Here is a 20,619-nt window from a genome sequence, read left to right as displayed (position 1 = left end):
GGTGTCTGGTCTGGTCCTATCTACCGTGTGGTATCTGGTCCTACTGTGTTGTCTGAACTGGTCCTACATGTGGTGTCTGGTCTGGTCCTACCATGTGGTGTCTGGTCCTACTGTGTGGTGTCTGGTCTGGTCCTACCGTGTGGTCTCTGGTCTGGTCCTATATGAGTAAGAATAATGAGTTGTACTACAGGGACTCACTATTGGAAATTCGTATATTATAGTTTGATTACATTTTAGGGTATCTGAGGAGTCAATAGAAACTTATTTTGACTTGTTTTAACAAAGTTCAGGGGTAGATTTTTGGATTCCTTTCTCCTCATGTTGATTACTCAAATCGATGGCGCCAACTAAACTGACTTTTTGGGATATAAAGAAGGATTTTATCTAACAAAACAACACTACATGTTATAGCTGGGACCCTTTGGATGAAATATCAGAGGAAGATTTTCAAAAAAGGATGCCTCAGGACTACATGGCCTGATGACTCCTTGCTGTCCCCAGTCCACCTGGTCATGCTGCTGCTCCAGTATCAACTTTTGTGCCTGCGGCTATGGAACCCTGACCTGTTCACTGGATGTGCTACCTTGTCCCGGACCTACTGTTATGGACTCTCTATTGCACCTGCTGTCTCTAACTCTGAATGATCGGCTATGAAAAGCCAACTGACATTTACTCCTGAGGTGCTGACCTGTTACACCCTCTATAACCACTGCGATTATTATTATCTGACCCTGCTGGTCATCTATGAACGTTTGAACATTTTGGCAATGTTCTGTTATAATCTCCACCCGCGCTAGCCAGAAGAGGAGTGGCCACCACCCAGAGACAGGTTCCTCTCTAGGTTTCTTTCTAGGTTCCAGCCTTTCTAGGGAGTTTTTCCTAGCCACCGTGCTTCTACATCTGCATTGCTTGCTATTTGGGGTTTTAGGCTGGGTTTCTGTACAGCACTTTGTGACATCAGCTGATGTAAAAAGGGCATTATAAATACATTTGATGTGGTCTCTGGTTTGGTACTATCTACCGTGTGGTTTCTGGTTTGGTACTATCTACCGGGTGTTTTGTCGTCCTCTGGTGGCTGTTTCTGTAAGAATAAGACGTGGTCTCTATTGGAGGTTCGATTGAATACTGGAGATAGCTATTTACTGGCTAAAACTTAGTCAACAGTGTAGCTGTATTTGTTTATAATTCATTATATCATAAATAATCTGCAATTCAAACTGAGTGATGTGACTCGAGAACATTTCGAGACTTCTTAGGTCACATGAGTGGAAACAGAGGCTAATGTTATCAGATGTTGTTCGAGCCAGAAGCTGCTAGGCTAGCTAACTGCTATTGAAGACCATCCTAGGGGGACAGCTACAACAACAACAAAGAAGAAGCTATAAACTATCACAGTCGTTGTATGTGTTCTTCAAAACTTGGCAACGGTAAATTAATAATTAAGTCCCATTATCAGTGTCTTATGGTTTAGCTAGCGGGCTTAATCGTGTTCAGCAGGATTGATAGCTAGTCATTAGGAGAAGAAAATGTGGCATCAACGTTTGGTAGTAACAACGCTAGCTAAATCAGCTAGGTAGCTAAATATCGACTGTCATCCAACTTCACACTGTTGTGCGGGCGTATGTTTGCCTTATTTCTTATAGCTAGCTATCCACGCTAAGTTTCAAACATTATTCCTCGGGTAATAGGCATTTGTTCCTATCATATTCTAGATAACATTGCTTGAGAAATATAACTTGTTAGCTAGCTATGACGTGACAGTTTATGTATCGGCAGCTATGTTTTGTAAAAGTCTGGTTACAGACAGCTGTTGTAGTCACTGTACTGTATATAGTATGTTTGCAGGTTCAGTCAACACATTTGTTTGCTATTTCGTTCCAGCTGGTTGAATGTTGACCACGGTTAAGATAATGACCGACACGAAACATAGACACATGTGACCAAGCAGCTAATGTCTATAGCACATGATCCTGGCCAACTGAAGGCTTCAATAATTCACGGGTAAGTCCCCTTCTTCCTGTTTGTGTGGTAGGTTGATTTGCTGTGAATGCCACTGTAAGATAAAGTGCTAACATTCAAGTGTTTTTCTTAGGTTTCAGAATATCTACACTGAGTAGTAAAGGTAAATCTGGCTCCTAAAAATACCTTCTTCTTTTTTTTTTTAAATAGGTGAAACAAAACAGATTTGAAAAACCTGAAGGTTATTGTGCAACAGTCGTCAGTTGCACATTACATCCTGTCCCCTAGGTCCTATTTTCCAGAGGAAGAGACCACGTTTTGTTAAGAGCCATGGCCAACAAGTCATCCCTGCTGAAAGTCATCCTGCTGGGAGACGGAGGAGTGGGGAAGAGCTCCCTCATGAACCGCTACGTCACTAACAAGTTTGACACGCACCTCTTCCACACCATCGGCGTGGAGTTCCTCAACAAGGACTTGGAGGTGGACGGCCGTCTGGTCACCATGCAGATCTGGGACACGGCCGGACAGGAGCGTTTCCGCAGCCTCAGGACTCCCTTCTACCGCGGGTCTGACTGCTGTCTGCTCACATTCAGCGTGGATGACAACCAGAGCTTCCACAACCTGGCCAACTGGAAGAAGGAGTTCATCTACTACGCCGATGTCAAGGAGCCTGAGAAGTTCCCCTTCGTGGTGCTGGGGAACAAGGTGGATGTGTCGGAACGGCAGGTTTCTGCTGAAGATGCCCAACAGTGGTGTCGGGAAAATGGCAATCACCCTTACTATGAGACCAGTGCCAAGGATTCCACCAACGTAACCATAGCCTTTGAGGAGGCAGTGCGGAGAGTGCTGGCCATGGAGGAGAGGGCAGACCACCTCATCCCCACGGACACAGTCAACCTCCACAGAAAGCCCCGTTCCAGCACTTCCTGCTGTTGACAACGTGTAGGGCTTACCCAGTGCTTGACTTGGACTGAAAGAGGTGCCAGTATTCATTTTGGGTGCCGGTACTGTTTATATTTAGGTGCAGGAGCTCCACAATACTTTTGAACTAATATTCTATAAGAGGAACAGGAGCCCAAGCAGTAGAACATTTTGAGGTGCCGGTACTCCTGCCCAAGTCAAGCACTGGGGCTACAACCTATAAAGAACTGGAGCTAGGAGGACACACAGGCGTATTTATTAACACTCATGCTCACAAGTACAGTAAGCAAGCACTGGCTAGTGTCCGTGGATGATAATCCAATGGGTTTGTTGGTCTTGGGACTCATTGAATGTAAAGCGGGTACTTGAAGAAGAGTATTTTTGTCAGATTCCACCAAGAAATACATTATAATTTAAAACTGTGCAATATTTGAATTATATATATATTATCTTAAAATATGACATTATATTATGCCATCAATGTGGTTGCCAGAAATACATTCACAAAGCATCGCTTCCTGTTCATATTACATAGCCAGAAAGAAGTTCCTTTTTTTGTAGAAAGGTTTTTTTACACTGTGACTGAAACCAAGGTTGAGATGAGCGGCCTTACCAGTGAAAGTATCATAATTGATTCCATTCAAAACATATTGCAGACCGTATGTAAATATAATCCCACCCAAATGTGATACAGTAGAAACAAGTCACTTTTAATCATCAATTGAGTTAAATGGGATTAGGTAAAAAAAAAATATATATCCAAACATAATATATTAATATTTATTACAACAAATGTTTAAATGTTTATACAAAGCAGAGTAATTTATGCAATCTTAATTTGAAAAAGTTAAAGCACTAATCTAGCATCACTACTTTATAGTACAGAGAGTGGGAAATCTAAGCAGAAATGAAGGTTTATGATTTCTTACACTATAATATTATTGGTGCTGGTAGCTGAATTTGCTGGCCTTGCGATATCTGCACAACGTACCGTAATGAATGAGTTATCATTATACAATGAACACAATGTTCAACACTTGCACAGGACGAGCTGAAATTCTAAATATGAAAAGAATAAAGCAGAGTTCTTATGCTGCATGACATTCTGCTCTCTACCAATTATAAGGTAGTACATAACCTTGTTCTTACCATTCCAGAATCTCAGTGTTCTGATATCTTGGCTAATTGTAATTAACAGATGGGTGATACATTATGAACTTGGTCATGGTGGTGGATATGCTAAACCATGTTTAATGTATGTACCTGTCCATGTTTTTGTTTCTATGGGCATCTTAATTAATCTAACATGTATGTTAAATGTTCTTTACATTTATGGAGATCAATTTCATTTTCTTACGCACGAGTATAGTTTTAATAGTAACATTTGATTTCAACAATCATTGCTTATTGATTTTACAGTATTGTACATCCTCACAAAATAGAGTGTTGAGAACAGTTTTCTTTGCTCATTTTTTATCATTTTGCTATAGCAGTGTTGTCCAATGCTATTTGAATAAAAACAGTCCTTGAATGAATGATCTTTCCTAAAGACGTTTGTTTGTAGTCTCCACTGTTACAGGGGGGAAAAACACTTTGTTAAAATGTGAAAAAGATATCAGTTAAGAGTTAGACTTCAGCAGTAAGTCATTTGGGAAATGTTTTCTGGTGTGGTGAATATTACTGCATATATACAGGCTCTATTTTACACGCAGAATGTGAGTGTTTGTCTTTGTACTTGCTTAATGATTAGTGAAATGTTCTGCCATTACTTTGTATGGCAAAGGCACACACATGCACGCTAGTGAATTATTTGGAAAGTGTTTTGATGAGAGAATCTGGACAGTAAGACATAGAACATTTCACAAACATCAGAAATTAAATATACATGTTTTAACCACGCTCATTCAAGGTCTAGCTCATACAGACCATGTCACTATTATCAAACTAGACCTCAGAGACCATGTCACTGTTATCAAACTAGACCTCAGAGACCATGTCACTGTTATCAAACTAGACCTCAGAGACCATGTCACTGTTATCAAACTAGACCTCAGAGACCATGTCACTATTATCAAACTAGACCTCGGAGATCATGTCACTGTTATCAAACTAGACCTCAGAGACCATGTCACTATCAAACTAGGCAACAAAATGTTGGTGACACTCACACATGCCATTAATTCATTATAAAACACTTCCCAATGCTATCTTTTATACTGTGGTTGGTAAGAATAAAGAAAGTAAGAGTGAATTTATCAAAACACGACCAACAGGTGATCGTAGACCAATGATGTGTGTATGACAAACACAATGAAGAAAATGAAAAAAGGTGCAGAACTCAGGTTGGTTCATTAGCTCAAGAGGTGCTTCTTTCCAAGGAACTGCACTTTTCTGTCAAATGCCGTCGACCGGATTGGAGCATTGGTTTCATAAAAAGGATTCATTGCAAACTGGAAAAGAGCACAGATTACTGAACAATGATCAATCATCAGAATGTTAATTTAAGTTAGGTGTATATGACCTGCACAAAAAGGGCAACTCACCTTAATGTATAAATCATACACATCATTAAAGAAGTTTTTGATTCCGTCTTCTTGTCGTACATCATGAAGCATGATGAATCTCATATGTGATGGAGATGGTTAAGGGGAAAAAATGGAACACAGACACTACCCATAATTCTCTGGGCCCTTTGGCCAAGGAAACAATTACTATTTGTTGAATTGTAGACATATTTCAGGAATACATTATTCCATACTTTTTTGTTGCAACGTTTCCAGGGCTATATAGGTCTCAATGGCCCCGTGGTAAGTTTCGTCTCTGAGATTGGAAGGTTGGCTAAGGTTGGATCCCTGGCCGATTCATGCCAAAGACTCTAAAAACGGGACCCGTTGCCTCTGCTTGGCACTCAGCATTAAGGAGATGGATTAGGGGTATGTCCCTGCTGATAGACTAGTGTCCTATCCAGGGGGTTGAGCTTGTACATCAAGCTGTCTCGCTACAGAAACGGGAGATATGCTCCTGTTAGATCAATCAAATGTATTTATAAAGCCCTTTTTAAATCAGCTGATGTCACAAAGTGCTTTTACAGAAACCCAGCCTAAAACCCCAAACATTAAGTCATGCAGATGTAGAAGCATGGTGGCTAGAAAAACTCCCTAGAAAGGCAGGAACCCATGAAGAACCCTAGAGAGGAACCAGGCTCTGAGGGGTGGCCAGTTTTCTTCTGGCTGTGCCGGGTGTAGATTATAAGAGTACACGGCCATTAAGGCCAGATCGTGTCCTATGGGCTCTTCTGCCTCAGACATTGCTACTTACTTACGTGTAGGTCTTGGGTAGTAGTCAAAAAAGGATATGTCCTGCGGTGACAAACGCAGAGACAAACCACTCGTTGAACTTGTCCACAGTCTTCAGGTACATGTTGTTAGACAGCCACATGTTTTCATCCACCAAGTCGAGAGCTGCATGTGCAATGAACTGGTTCAGATGCCGGTGGTCATCCTGTTGACATATGGACAGAATGGATAAAACAATGACATATCAAGTGTGTTTATTCCCCTATGAAAAAGGCATAAGAATACACAAAATATTTCTACTTGCTCTCAAACATTACTTCAAATGATCAACACACAGTGACCCCCCCCAAAAAAACTTCTGGATCTGCTTTAAGCTATGAAATTGAGTGAGCATCACAGTAACCTCTTCTTTTGACTAGATGTAGATAGAGATCTCAATACATAGGTAGTGATGAAGCTAGCTACCAATTTAGATAGGTCTATGCTCCTGACAACTATCTAAACTCAGAAAAAAAAGAAATGTCTCTTTTTCAGGACACTGTCTTTAAAAGACAATTCATAAAAATCCAAATTACTTCACTGTTTCCCATGCTTGTTCAATGAACCATAAACAATTAATGAACATGGAACGGTTGTTAAGACACTAACAGCTAACAGTAGGCAATTAAAGTCAGTTATGAAAACTTAGGACACTAAAGAGACCTTTCTACTGACTCTGAAAAGCGCAAAAAGATACCCAGGGTCCCTGCTCATCTGCTTGAACGTGCCTTAGGCATGCTGCAAGGATACATGAAGACTGCAGATGTGGCCAGGGAAATACATTGCTATGTCCATACTGTGAGAAGCCTAAGACAGCGCTACAGGGAGACAGGACAGACATCGCAGTTGCAGACCATGTGTAACAACACCTGCACAGGATCGGTACATCCGAACATCACACCTGCGGGACACGTACAGGTTGGCAACAACAACTGCCAGAGTTACACCAGGAATGCATAATCCCTCCAGCAGTGCTCAGACTGTCTGAAATAGGCTGAGAGAGGCTGGACTGGTGGCTTGTAGGCCTGTTGTAAAGGCAGGTCTTCACCAGACATCACCGGCAATGTCACCTATGGGCACAAACCCACCGTCGCTGGACCAGGCAGGGTTGGCAAAAAGTGCTCTTCACTGACGAGTCGCGGTTTTGTCTCACCAGTGGTGATGGTCGGATTCACGTTTATCGTCGAAGGAATGAGCGTTACACTGAGGCCTGTACTCTGGAGCGGTATTGATTTGGAGGTGGAGGGTCCGTCATGGTCTGGAGCAGTGTGTCACAGCATCATCGGACAGAGCTTGTTGTCATTGCAGGCAATCTTAACTCTGTGCGTTACAGGGAAGACATCGTCCTCCCTTATGTGGTACCTTTCCTGCAGGCTCTTCCTGACATGACCCTTCAGCATGATAATGCCACCAGCCATACTGCTCGTTCTGTGTGTGATTTAATGCAAGACAGAAATGTCCGTGATCTGCCATGGCCAGCGAAGAGCCCGGATCTCAATCCCAGTGAGCACGTCTGGGACCTGTTGGATCGGAGGGTGAGGGTGCCTTGGTGGAAGAGTGGGGTGACAGTTGACAGTGAGAGGCAGTTGACAGTGAGAAGACGTTTCTTTTTTTGCCGAGTATATATTATGTTGAGAATACCGTAAAGATATATACCTTTGACTCAGCTTTACCAGCAGGCAAGAACTCCATTTCAAAGACTGGGTTGTCATGATGACCAACCATGACGTAATAGAAACTGCCAGACATGTTTCTTTCCAGCAATCAACGCAGTTCTGTGTGAACAGGAATATACATTGGCTATTTCTGTAACTTGTGATGTAAATGTGTTAGCTAGCTAACGCTATATAGCTAACTACGTTACGTAACTAACGTCATATAGCCAGCACGCTTGCAAATGCATTATTATCATCAAGATAAACATATTGAAGCAAACTGAAAAAGTCTTAATTTACAGATAGATGTTTAGATCCAAAATGTACATGTGAAGCAATAGTTTTAATTTTATAAAACAAACGTTTGTTTACCTGCAAAAAAATAATGAAACTCTCCTTATTTCCGGGGAATATCGTCACTTTTTGATGACGACATGAAAAGGTGCAATCGACCACCGAAATACATTTGCAACAAGTGAAACATTTTCAACATTTGAAACTAGTTTTTATCTTTGTGTATTTATATTTAATAGTATATATTAGTTGATTAATTTATCTGTATTTAGCTCTAATTTCAAAGACAGAATATGAAGGTCATAAATGTGCGACTGGAACTAAACAATAACATTGCCAGTTCGTTAAATTCAAACTGTTGGCACTTGGAGAGGACTTCTTCTTTTTCGATATAATGGCGTATTGCAAACAAATGTTTAAAATGCATGCTGCCACCTACTGTGCTGGAGTGTTTGGTCAATCATGGTTTACAACATTAGTTCCACAATTCTAAATCCTCCTACCTAACTCAGTACTTCTGAGAAAAAAAAGAGCCCTACAGATTTCTAAAATACCCTCCCCTACCGGTCCAAAATCATCTCTGGTAAGACTCTCAGGTCAAACGGTGGAAGACTCTACCACACCTGTCGTGATAGGCAGGCCCACTACACACTGGACTGGCTCAACTTCAGAGCGCTCACTTCTGTCGACTGACGCCATTTAGAGATCATCAAGGTTCTCAAGAGAGCTTGAAGAGCTTGGAGATTACTTGGTTTGTAATCAGGAGACGTAGGTATGTACGCCTCGAATGAATGTGTATACTCAGGAGACGTAGGTATGTACGCCTCGAATGAATGTGTATACTCAGGAGACGAATCTCTGATATTAACAGTGCCATTCTTACGCTTCCTCGCCATCACACTTCGTCCTCCCCACCTGCTAACCGTTTTTCTGGAAAGCAGACCATTGGTTACTAAGCAGGTCATTTCAACCCGAATCCCTATATATCAGTGCTGTAAACACGATATAAATGTTAGTCTCTTTACAGAGTATTAGGTTTTTGCCTTCAACAAGAAAAACCTGCAAGCTAGGATTCGTTGATTGACCCTCTCTTCCCCTGGAGGCTTTATCCCCAGATGAACTGAGGAAGAGGCTTTACCAAACCTTTAAGAATCGAGGCGTGCTTGACACACTTAAAGTAAGAATTTACATGAGCATTTTGCCTGTTAGATTGCATTAGTTAAAGTTGTACTACCGCCTTGGGCAGGCCAGTACCTATGAAGTCTGACTCTGTCCTGATAACCACCAGTCTGGTGGCAGATCACCTGCAAAACTCTGCATCTAAGTATACCCTGTCTGTGTTCTACCCTGTCTGTGTTCTACCCTGAATGTGTTCTACCCTGTCTGTGTTCTGCCCTGTCTGTGTTCTACCCTGTCTGTGTTCTACCCTGAATGTGTTCTACCCTGAATGTGTTCTGCCCTGTCTGTGTTCTGCCCTGTCTGTGTTCTGCCCTGTCTGTGTTCTACCCTGTCTGTGGTCTACCCTGAATGTGTTCTACCCTGAATGTGTTCTGCCCTGTCGGTGTTCTAACCTGAATATTTTCTACCCTGAATGTGTTCTACCCTGAATGTGTTCTACCCTGTCTGTGTTCTGCCCTGACTGTGTTCTGACCTGAATATGTTCTGCCCTGTCTGTGTTCTACCCTGAATGTGTTCTACCTTGAATGTGTTCTGCCCTGTCTGTGTTCTACCCTGAATGTGTTCTACCCTGTCTGTGTTCTGCCCTGTCTGTGTTCTACCCTGAATGTGTTCTACCCTGAATGTGTTCTACCCTGAATGTGTTCTACCCTGTCTGTGTTCTGCCCTGTCTGTGTTCTACCCTGTCTGTGTTCTACCCTAAATGTGTTCTGCACTGTCTGTGTTCTACCCTGTCTGTGTTCTACCCTGTCTGTGTTCTGCCCTGTCAGTGTACTACCCTGTCTGTATTCTGCCCTGTCTGTGTTCTAACCTGCATATGTTCTACCCTGTCTGTGTTCTTCCCTGTCTGTGTTCTACCCTGAATGTGTGAAAAGATCAGGAGCCCTGTTGCTTTGGAGCAGTAACACCGTTACTCAGATTGAGGAAAAGGATGTGTCTTTGCGGAGACGAGCTGTGTTGAAATAAATATAAACCGTGTGATATAGAGAAGCAGAACAGAGGTTAACGATAGAGGCTTTTGGAAAGGAAAAATAAGTCATGTTACCACCCTCATGCTAAGTCATTTTCATCCTTAGTCATCCTTTATCAGGGTTGGTTTAGCGGCTTACTCGCAGACTGTGTGTTGACCACAGGACCTGAAAAATACAGGTGAAGTGATATCAAACTGAAAGAGCAAGCAACTATTATCTTGAAAAATGTACAGAACAGTCCAATTAGGCTAAATCTGCCATAGTAATACCATAAAGGACACTTATGATCAAAAGACGAAGAATGTGTTTCAAGGTATTATGGTATTATTATGCCAGATTTAGTCTAATTGGACTGTTCTGTACTTTAAAAAAATAATTTAGTTGCTCGCTCTTTCAGTTTGATATCACTTCACTTCCCACTTCCAGCACAGAGGAGGCCTCATCGTTTCATTATTTCTATTCCGCTCTGCCTCCAGAAGGTGGCACTCTTGTGTAGGGCAAAAAATATGAATATTCATATCCTCTTGGTCTTGTTTGTTGTGATGTATTGTGTACTTTGGATCCAATTTATCAGGACAATTTCTTCTGATTCAATTTATAAAGAGCTATTGTGGTTCTGTTGTTGGTTTGGACCAATTGTTGCTGTCTCAGTAATGTATAGGATAAAATAAAGGCATGTTAGTAACTTTGAATGTTAATAAGTTTGACTCTCACCACTTCTATCACCTCTTCAACCCTACAAACACACAGTAGGCTATTTATTTTTTAGATTGTAAAGTTGGCGAGTATAGCCAGCTGTCAGTTAGCATTAGTATAACATGTGTGAGGACTGATCACAGAGGCTGTACAACAAGCAGTCCAGATGCATGGCTTCTTGAATAGAGCAGTTGCCTCGTCACATAATCCACAGTCTATATGCCGTACAATATTATGTCAAACGTTTGTGTTTTGTGGCTCATTTGCATGTTACAGTCTAAGTTTAAGAAGTTTGATGTAACACTTCAGGAAACCCTCATTGGAACGTACCTCATCCTGAGGAGAGACAGAGTGGAGCTGCAGGCCCAGCTCAGGCTGCTGAAGAAGCTGGATGTGGCTCAGGATGAGAACCAGGGCCTACGGGCAGGTGAGGAACGGTGGCTCAGGAGGAGAACCAGGGCCTACGGGCAGGTGAGGAACGGTGGCTCAGGAGGAGAACCAGGGCCTACGGGCAGGTGAGGAACGGTGGCTCAGGAGGAGAACCAGGGCCTACGGGCAGGTGAGGAACGGTGGCTCAGGAGGAGAACCAGGGCCTACGGGCAGGTGAGGAACGGTGGCTCAGGAGGAGAACCAGGGCCTACGGGCAGGTGAGGAACGGTGGCTCAGGAGGAGAACCAGGGCCTACAGGCAGGTGAGGAACGGTGGCTCAGGAGGAGAACCAGGGCCTACGGGCAGGTGAGGAACGGTGGCTCAGGAGGAGAACCAGGGCCTACGGGCAGGTGAGGAACGGTGGCTCAGGAGGAGAACCAGGGCCTACGGGCAGGTGAGGAACGGTGGCTCAGGAGGAGAACCAGGGCCTACAGGCAGGTGAGGAACGGTGGCTCAGGAGGAGCACCAGGGCCTACGGGCAGGCGAAGAACAGTGGCTCAAGAAGAGAACCAGGGTATATATTTTCGGGGGATGGGAAAACTTTTCAGTGTAAACTTAAATGACTATATAGCCACTGTGAATAATTCATTCTAGTCACCCAACTGGCCTTGGCACTGTGGTTGGGTGTTTTTGGATGTGCCCCAGCTGACTGTCAATGCAGGGAATCGTTGCAGTGTTTGTGGCTTTACAGATGGCTCTGGGAAGTGAAAGCAGGGGGATGTTAGGGTGGAGGGAGGAGGCGGACTGCCAATGCTTCACCCCTCTCTGAGGGACACAATGATCTTCCTGTCAGAGGAGAGGAGGACGGGATATCCTTGAGTCACTTGCTAATTTACTCTCTCTCTCTCTCTCTCTCCCCCCCCCCCTCTCTCTCTCTCTCTCTCTCTCTCTCTCTCTCTCTCTTGTCCTTACGAACTGTCACTCTTGCTGCTGGTGAGTCTCTGATCCACCTCCACGCAGACAACACCATTCTGTATACTTCTGGCCCTTCTTTGGACACTGTGTTAACAACCCTCCAGGCAAGCTTCAACGCCATACATCACTCCTTCTGTGGCCTCCAATTGCTCTTAAATACAAGTAAAACTAAATGCATGATCTTCAACCGATCGCTGCCTGCACCTGCCCGCCTGTCCAACACCACATCTCTGGACGGCTCTGACTTAGAATATGTGGACAACTACAAATACCCAGGTGTCTGGTTAGACTGTAAACTCTCCTTCCATACCCACATCAAACATCTACAATCCAAAGTTAAATCTAGAATTGGCTTCCTATTGGCTTCCTAAAGCATCCTTCGCTCATGCTGCCAAACATACCCTTGTAAAACTGACCATCCTACCAATCCTCGACTTCAGCGATGTCATTTACAAAATAGCCTCCAATACCCTACTCAACAAATTGGATGCAGTCTATCACAGTGCAATCCGTTTTGTCACCAAAGCCCCATATACTACCCACCATTGTGACCTGTACGCTCTCGTTGGCTGGCCCTCGCATCATACTCGTTGCCAAACCCACTGGCTCCATGTCCCTGCTAGGTAAAGTCCCCCCTTATCTCAGCTCGCTGGTCACCATAGCATCACCCACCTGTAGCACGCACTCCAGCAGGTATATCTCTCTGGTCACCCCCAAAACCAATTCTTTCTTTGGCCGCCTCTCCTTCCAGTTCTCTGCTGCCAATGAGTGGAACGAACTACAAAAATCTTTGAAATTGGAAACACTTATCTCCCTCACTAGCTTTAAGCTAGTCAGAGCAGCTCACAGATTACTGCACCTGTACATACCCCACCTATAATTTAGCCCAAACAACTACCTCTTTCCCTACTGTATTTATTGTATTTATTTTGCTCCTTTGCACCCCATTATTTTTATTTATACTTTGCACATTCTTCCACTGCAAATCTACCATTCCAGTGGTATATACTTGCTATATTGTATTTATTTTGCCACCATGGCCTTTTTTTGCTTTTACCTCCCTTATCTCACCTCATTTGCTCACATCATATATATAGACCTGTTTATACTGTTATTGACTGTACGTTTGTTTTACTCCATGTGTCGTTGTATGTGTCGAACTGCTTTGCTTTATCTTGGCCAGGTCGCAATTGTAAATGAGAACTTGTTCTCAACTTGGTTAAATAAATAAAAAATAAAATAAATAAACACTAGACTTCATTAACCACCCTCAGAGTTAGGCTAGTACCATGTGCTAGGCTAGGCTAGTACCATGTGCTAGGCTAGTACCATGTGCTAGGCTAGTACCATGTGCTAAACCACCTCCCAGCACCATCTCAGTCAAACCAATGTCCTCTAGCTAGTTGAGGAGATTAACTGGATTGTATCACAAACAATGAATCGTTTAACTTCAACTGACATTAAAATGTTTGGCACAAAAATTGTCACAATACCTTTAACTAAAATATCCAACCTAAATCCATTATTTCTTGTCCGTAGTTGAAAAAATAAAGATTGGTAACTGGATATGCTGTACAATGAGTGCCGTAGTCCTCTAGTATGTAAACTGTTAGCTTAGATGTTGTGACTCATATCCGATTGTCTCCCTGTAGATCTAGGCAGGCTGTCGGCAGAGCAGCTGGCGCTGCAGACAGAGCTGAGGAGGCTGGAGAGTGCCAGGATGCTGTCGAAAGAGGAGTCTGACAGACACAGACAGGTGCTGAAGGCCCAGCTTCAGAGTTAGGTCAGTGACACTGCTTCTCTGATAATGTGGGAAACAATGTGGAGTGTAGCGAGATGACTTTTCTTCAACACACATCTGCTCTACCGTTTATTTAGTCGTGGTTACGGTAACTCCATAAGGCCTTATATCTGGGTTGCAGTCCATTTGGGAGCCTACAGGTCGTCTTGCACTTGTTCAAGGATATTTTTCTCTGTAACCCCTTGTTGGCCGTGGTGGAGGTGTGTGTGTGTGTGTGTGTGTGTGTGTGTGTGTGTGTGTGTGTGTGTGTGTGTGTGTGTGTGTGCAAGTGGCCAAGATCTTCTCTATGTCCTTCTGCTGGTTGATGGTGTCTTGGTCCTCATCTTCTCTAAGTCCTTCTGGAGGTTGATCATGTCTTGGTTCTCATCTTCTCTAAGTCCTTCTGGTGTTTGATTGTGTCTTGGTCCTCATCTTCTCTAAGTCCTTCTGGCGGTTGATCGTGTCTTGGTCCTCATCTTCTCAAAGTCCTTCTGGCGGTTGATCGTTTTGGTCCTCATCTTCTCTTCTTTCTATGCTTTCTTTTTCCTTGTTCTTCAACCTCTTGGTTCTGTATGATGCGGTGTTTTGTGTGATGTGTGATCTGTGTGTGATGTGTGTGATCTGTATCTGTGTGTGATGTGATGTGTGTGATTGCAGTGCGCAACGCTGGAGAATGATGCACTGCGTAACCCTTCCTTGGTGGTCCTCTCAGTGCTGGAGATCAGCCTTGATAAACTACTGCCTCCTGATATCTATGTGGACAGAGGTGTGCTGAGGGCTAGAAGGTGTAAAGAAGGTGTGATGGCCTCTCGAGGGCGCAGGCCCGACTGGGGGAGCATCAGCTCTCCAGAATCTGACGCTGACCTGGTAGACGGGGCCAAGGCCAGAATCAGAGAGCTGGAGAAGGAGGCAGAGACGCTGGAGGAAGCCTAAAGGAACACCAGCAGAGGGCAGTTCATGCCATCATGTCACACATGCTGCCCCTTCGACCCCTCTCACCACAACGAACACTGGTATCACTCCACCCTCACTCACCTCAGAGGCAACACCCACCAACGCCCTCCCTCGCCCCGAAAACAACACGTAACCCAACACCCTTGCTCCCACTCACTCCAGCATCCATAGACCTCTCTCACCCCAACGACAACCCCCTCCCAAGAGTAGCAGAACCCCCACTTCCCCCTAGAACCAGAGCCCCTCCTCCCCCAGAGTAGCAGAACCCCCACCTCTCGCCAGCCCAGAACCGCCAAGTCTCCCCAGTTCAGATCCAGAAACCCCACCTCTCCCCAGTCCAGAACCAAAACCCCCACCTCTCCCGAGAACCAGAAGCCCCACCCTTTCCCAGAACCAAAAGCTCCAACTCTCCCCAGCCCAGAACCAAAAGCCCTACCTCTCTCCAGAACCAGAATCCCCACCTCTCCCTAGCCCAGAAACGGAAGCCCCACCTCCCCTCAGCCCAATATGACCTTTGCTGAAAACCAGCCCCAGCATCAGTACCGTGGTCCAAGGAGCATACTGGACTTCCACACTACTTAGTGAGGCTCTGTTCTTGGGAGACAGAATCCCACAGGAAGGCAGCTCCTCTCCCCCTGAATCGTGTCACACACCCCCCTCTCCCTCTCCAGGAGGCGGCTTTGCACAGATCCTGTGGAAGTTAGGAGTCTCCACTCTGTTTTAATGGGTTGATTCACTTCAAACGGATTTAATGTCCCAAATGCTTTACTGCCAAGCCCGTAAATGTGTTTCACTGATTACAGTTACATGCATACAATAGTGGGATTATTGTGGAGAGACAGATTAATAAAATCCTATTTACATGAACACATCTGAAAGCAGGCTACCGGAAACCTGATAAATGCAGAAAATCACCAATCAAAATATACATTCTACCACAACGACCATGTCATTTTTGGGAAGTATATTTAATTCTGAGTTCGGACATAGAAAGTATAAAGTTTGTAAGTGAAAACTACTTCAAAGATGCATACATTCAGTTGGTTTGAACTCACTCCGCTCAAGCTAAACAGGGAGGCTCACGTTACCGGTGCTGGCACATGTGCAGATCAAATACACCGCTGGAACGCCGATTAAGGTGTTTACGTCAGTATTTCATTTCCCATTCATAATGTCTGATTCAATGAGTCAGTCCATATCATTCATAATGTCTGATTCATTGAGTCAGTCCATATCATTCATAATGTCTGATTCATTGAGTCAGTCCATATCATTCATAATGTCTGATTCAATGAGTCAGTCCATATCATTCATAATGTCTGATTCATTGAGTCAGTCCATATCATTCATAATGTCTGATTCATTGAGTCAGTCCATATCATTCATAATGTCTGATTCATTGAGTCAGTCCATATCATTCATAATGTCTGATTCATTGAGTCAGTCCATATCATTCATAATGTCTGATTCATTGAGTCAGTCCATATCATTCATAATGTCTGATCAATTGAGTCAGTCCATATCATTCATGTCTGATCAATTGAGTCAGTCCATATAATTCATAATGTCTGATTCATTGAGTCAGTCCATATCATTCATAATGTCTGAATAATTGAGTCAGTCCCTATCATTCATAATGTCTGATCAATTGAGTCAGTCCATATCATTCATAATGTCTGATTCATTGAGTCAGTCCATACCATTCATAATGTCTGATTAATTGAGTCAGCCCCTACAATTCATAATGTCTGATTAATTGAGTCATTCCATATCATTCATAATGTCGGATTAATTGAGTCAGCCCCTACAATTCATGTCTGATTAATTGAGTCATTCCATATCATTCATACTGTCGGATTGAGTCAGCCCCTACAATTCATGTCTGATTAATTGTGTAAGCACATGTCATTCATAATTTCTGATTAATTGAGTCAGCCCCTACAATTCATGAAATATTAATTGAGTCAGCCCCTACAATTCATGTCTGATTAATTGAGTCAGCCCATATCATTCATAATGTCTGATTAATTGAGTCAGTCCATACAATTCATAGTGTCTGATTAATTGAGTAAGCCCCTACCTTTCACAATGCCTGATTCATTGAGTCAGCCCCTACCATTCATAATGTCTGATTAATTGAGTCAGTCCATACACCATTCATAATGTCTGTCTATGTGTAGTCGTCTTCATCTTTCTCTCTTTGATAATTTCATGTCTTCAGAAACATCATATGACAGTGACAGTGCTGAATCTGTATCTTCTGTCGTTTGTTGCAGTCTCTAGTTAACAGTTGGTACTCCTGTCATCCTCAAGGGCTGAGGAGGTATCGTCTGTGGCGTTTCCTGTGCTGTCTCCTGAGAGGTGTCTCACCCTGACCCGCGGAGAGGTGGCGTCCTCACGGGACTTAACTTCCAATTTCTTCCCACCTCGCCGTCCTCAGCTCAGGAGCTCCGCACGAGAAACAAAGCAGGTAGCACCAGGGTTCACCACTGGAACACATTATAACAATATATTACTGTTTACTTCATGGTTTGTTTACTTAATGGTTTGTTTACTTAATGGTTTGTTTACTTAATGGTTTGTTTACTTAATGGTTTGTTTACTTAATGGTTTGTTTACTTAATGGTTTGTTTACTTAATGGTTTGTTTACTTAATGGTTTGTTTACTTAATGGTTTGTTTACTTAATGGTTTGTTTACTTAATGGTTTGTTTACTTAATGGTTTGTTTACTTGATGGTTTGTTTACTTGATGGTTTGTTTACTTAATGGTTTGTTTACTTGATGGTTTGTTTACTTAATGGTTTGTTTACTTAATGGTTTGTTTACTTAATGGTTTGTTTACTTGATGGTTTGTTTACTTAATGGTTTGTTTACTTAATGGTTTGTTTACTTAATGGTTTGTTTACTTAATGTTTTGTTTACTTAACGGTTTGTTTACTTAATGGTTTGTTTACTTAATGGTTTGTTTACTTGATGGTTTGTTTACTTGATGGTTTGTTTACTTAATGGTTTGTTTACTTGATGGTTTGTTTACTTAATGGTTTGTTTACTTAATGGTTTGTTTACTTAATGGTTTGTTTACTTAATGGTTTGTTTACTTAATGGTTTGTTTACTTGATGGTTTGTTTACTTAATGGTTTGTTTACTTAATGGTTTGTTTACTTAATGGTTTGTTTACTTAATGGTTTGTTTACTTAATGTTTTGTTTACTTAACGGTTTGTTTACTTAACGGTTTGTTTACTTAATGGTTTGTTTACTTAATGCTTTGTTTACTTAATGCTTTGTTTACTTAATGCTTTGTTTACTTAATGCTTTGTTTACTTAATGCTTTGTTTACTTAATGCTTTGTTTACTTAATGCTTTGTTTACTTAATGGTTTGTTTACTTAATGGTTTGTTTACTTAATGGTTTGTTTACTTTATGGTTTGTTTACTTAATGGTTTGTTTACTTAATGGTTTGTTGAGATCGGTGTGGAAGAACTTGACTGGCCTGTACAGAGCCCTGACCTCATCCTCATCAAACACCTTTGGGATGAATCGTAAACACTGACTGCGAGCCAGGCCTAATCACCCAACATCAGTGCCCAACCTCACTAATGCTCTTGTGGCTGAATGGAAGCAAGTCCCTGCAGCAATGTTCTAACATCTAGTGGAAATCCTTCCCAGAAGAGTGGAGGCTGAAAGCGGGGGACAAACTCATATTAGTTTTGATTTTGGAATGAGATGTTCGATGAGCAGGTGTCCACATACCTTTGGCCATGTAGTGTATCTGCTGTGGATGGGAGATATCAGAGATGACACAGCCCTATGTGCGCCCAGCATGCTTTGCTTCCTGAACACATTGTAACCGTGCCTTGGAAGAGGGGAGTGGGGCAGTGGGAGCAAACAACTCCAGCACTGCAGGAATGCTGTTAGAGTATTTGTTATTGTTGCTGACCAGAGGCATTGCATTTCATTATACAAGATGCATCAAAGGTTGTCTGTATCTGGTGCAGTAGATTCACTGATCCATAGTCGATGTGGGAGTGTTTCCAAATTCAGGCATGTTTCCACCCATGAATGTGAAGCATCTTAAGACTTCAGTGCTGAATCAGGTGCCAACCAACAGAGGGTACAGTACATACAGTATGCCATCTGTCTGCCCATACTAAATTTTCCTCCTAACCCCAATTTTTTTGCATTTATTCCCATACCTTTACTGTGGCTCTTGTTTAGAATGACTGCTAGGCATTTCATCATATTACTTACCTATTTTTTTCTTGTTTTTTTTATTTTAGTTGCAGCCCTCCCATATATGCAACATGTGTAGTACCTTATTTTGTTGGAATGAAATTGTGATATGCAAAGAAAAGGAAAGTAAAATGTCTATAGTATGTAGAAGCTGGAAGTAGACGCTTAAACGTTGTTGTTCACTAGTTTTCTCCAATTAAGGGAGGGGTGGTAGGGTTAGAAAGTACTAAAGAAAAATATATATCTAAAAAAAATATATATTTAAAAAATGATGTGTTTACATGTGGTGTATTTTGTGCTGTTGTTTGGTTAGGGTGATATGTTGTATGTGTTTACAATAGTGTTTTGTGTTGTTTGGTTAGTGTGATATGTTGTATGTGTTTACAATAGTGTTGTGTGTTGTTTGGTTAGTGTGATATGTTGTATGTGTTTACAATAGTGTTCTGTGTGTTACTTGGTTAGGGTGATATGTTGTATGTGTTTACCATAGTGTTTTGTGTTGTTTGGTTAGGGTGATATGTTGTATGTGTTTACAATAGTGTTGTGTGTTGTTTGGTTAGGGTGATATGTTGTATGTGTTTACAATAGTGTTTTGTGTTGTTTGGTTAGGGTGATATGTTGTATGTGTTTACCATAGTGTTTTGTGTTGTTTGGTTAGTGTGATATGTTGAATGTGTTGTAAAGAAATTATTAATAAAGAAAACAAGATAAAAAACAATGACCGCTAGACACATACATGCTATATAGTAATACATCTAGTAATGAATCTAGTAATAAATGCTATCTAGTAATACATCTAGTAATGAATCTAGTAATAAATGCTGTATAGTAATACATCTAGTAATGAATCTAGTAATAAATGCTGTATAGTAATACATCTAGTATTGAATCTAGTAATAAATACTATCTGTGTAATACATCTAGTAATGAATCTAGTAATACATGCTATCTGTGTAATACATCTAGTAATGAATCTAGTAATAAATGCTGTATAGTAATACATCTAGTAATGAATCTAGTAATACATGCTATCTGTGTAATACATCTAGTAATGAATCTAGTAATAAATGCTGTATAGTAATACATCTAGTAATGAATCTAGTAATACATACTATCTGTGTAATACATCTAGTAATGAATCTAGTAATAAATGCTGTATAGTAATACATCTAGTAATGAATCTAGTAATACATGCTATCTGTGTAATACATCTAGTAATGAATCTAGTAATAAATGCTGTATAGTAATACATCTAGTAATGAATCTAGTAATACATGCTATCTGTGTAATACATCTAGTAAT

General features: G+C 41.9%; 2 protein-coding genes across 3 annotated transcripts; one reads left to right on the top strand and one right to left on the bottom strand.

Moving 5' to 3' along the window:
• Positions 1-511: 511 nt before the first annotated feature.
• LOC110520611 (ras-related protein Rab-9A) lies at positions 512-4,425 on the top strand. Of its 2 annotated transcripts, XM_021598010.2 has the most exons (4): positions 512-1,427; positions 1,882-2,001; positions 2,093-2,122; positions 2,248-4,425. In XM_021598010.2, the coding sequence occupies exon 4, from the start codon at positions 2,290-2,292 to the stop codon at positions 2,893-2,895; it is 606 nt and encodes a 201-aa protein (XP_021453685.2). In that variant the 5' UTR covers positions 512-1,427; positions 1,882-2,001; positions 2,093-2,122; positions 2,248-2,289; the 3' UTR covers positions 2,896-4,425. The 2 variants fall into 2 exon arrangements, with proteins under 2 accessions (XP_021453685.2, XP_021453684.2); XM_021598009.2 differs by lacking the exon at positions 2,093-2,122 and having other exon boundaries at positions 519-1,427; positions 2,170-4,425.
• LOC110520612 (trafficking protein particle complex subunit 2) lies at positions 3,647-8,384 on the bottom strand. Its single transcript, XM_021598011.2, has 5 exons — positions 8,243-8,384; positions 7,872-7,990; positions 6,237-6,381; positions 5,424-5,509; positions 3,647-5,330 (listed from the first exon to the last, which is right to left on the bottom strand). Exons 2-5 carry the CDS (start codon positions 7,962-7,964, stop codon positions 5,232-5,234), a joined length of 423 nt encoding a protein of 140 aa, XP_021453686.1. The 5' UTR covers positions 7,965-7,990; positions 8,243-8,384; the 3' UTR covers positions 3,647-5,231.
• Positions 8,385-20,619: the final 12,235 nt, after the last annotated feature.

Source organism: Oncorhynchus mykiss, chromosome 3 (genome assembly GCF_013265735.2).
Source record: "Oncorhynchus mykiss isolate Arlee chromosome 3, USDA_OmykA_1.1, whole genome shotgun sequence".
Classification (NCBI taxonomy): domain Eukaryota; kingdom Metazoa; phylum Chordata; class Actinopteri; order Salmoniformes; family Salmonidae; genus Oncorhynchus; species Oncorhynchus mykiss.
This window is presented reverse-complemented; position numbering and strand designations above follow the sequence as displayed.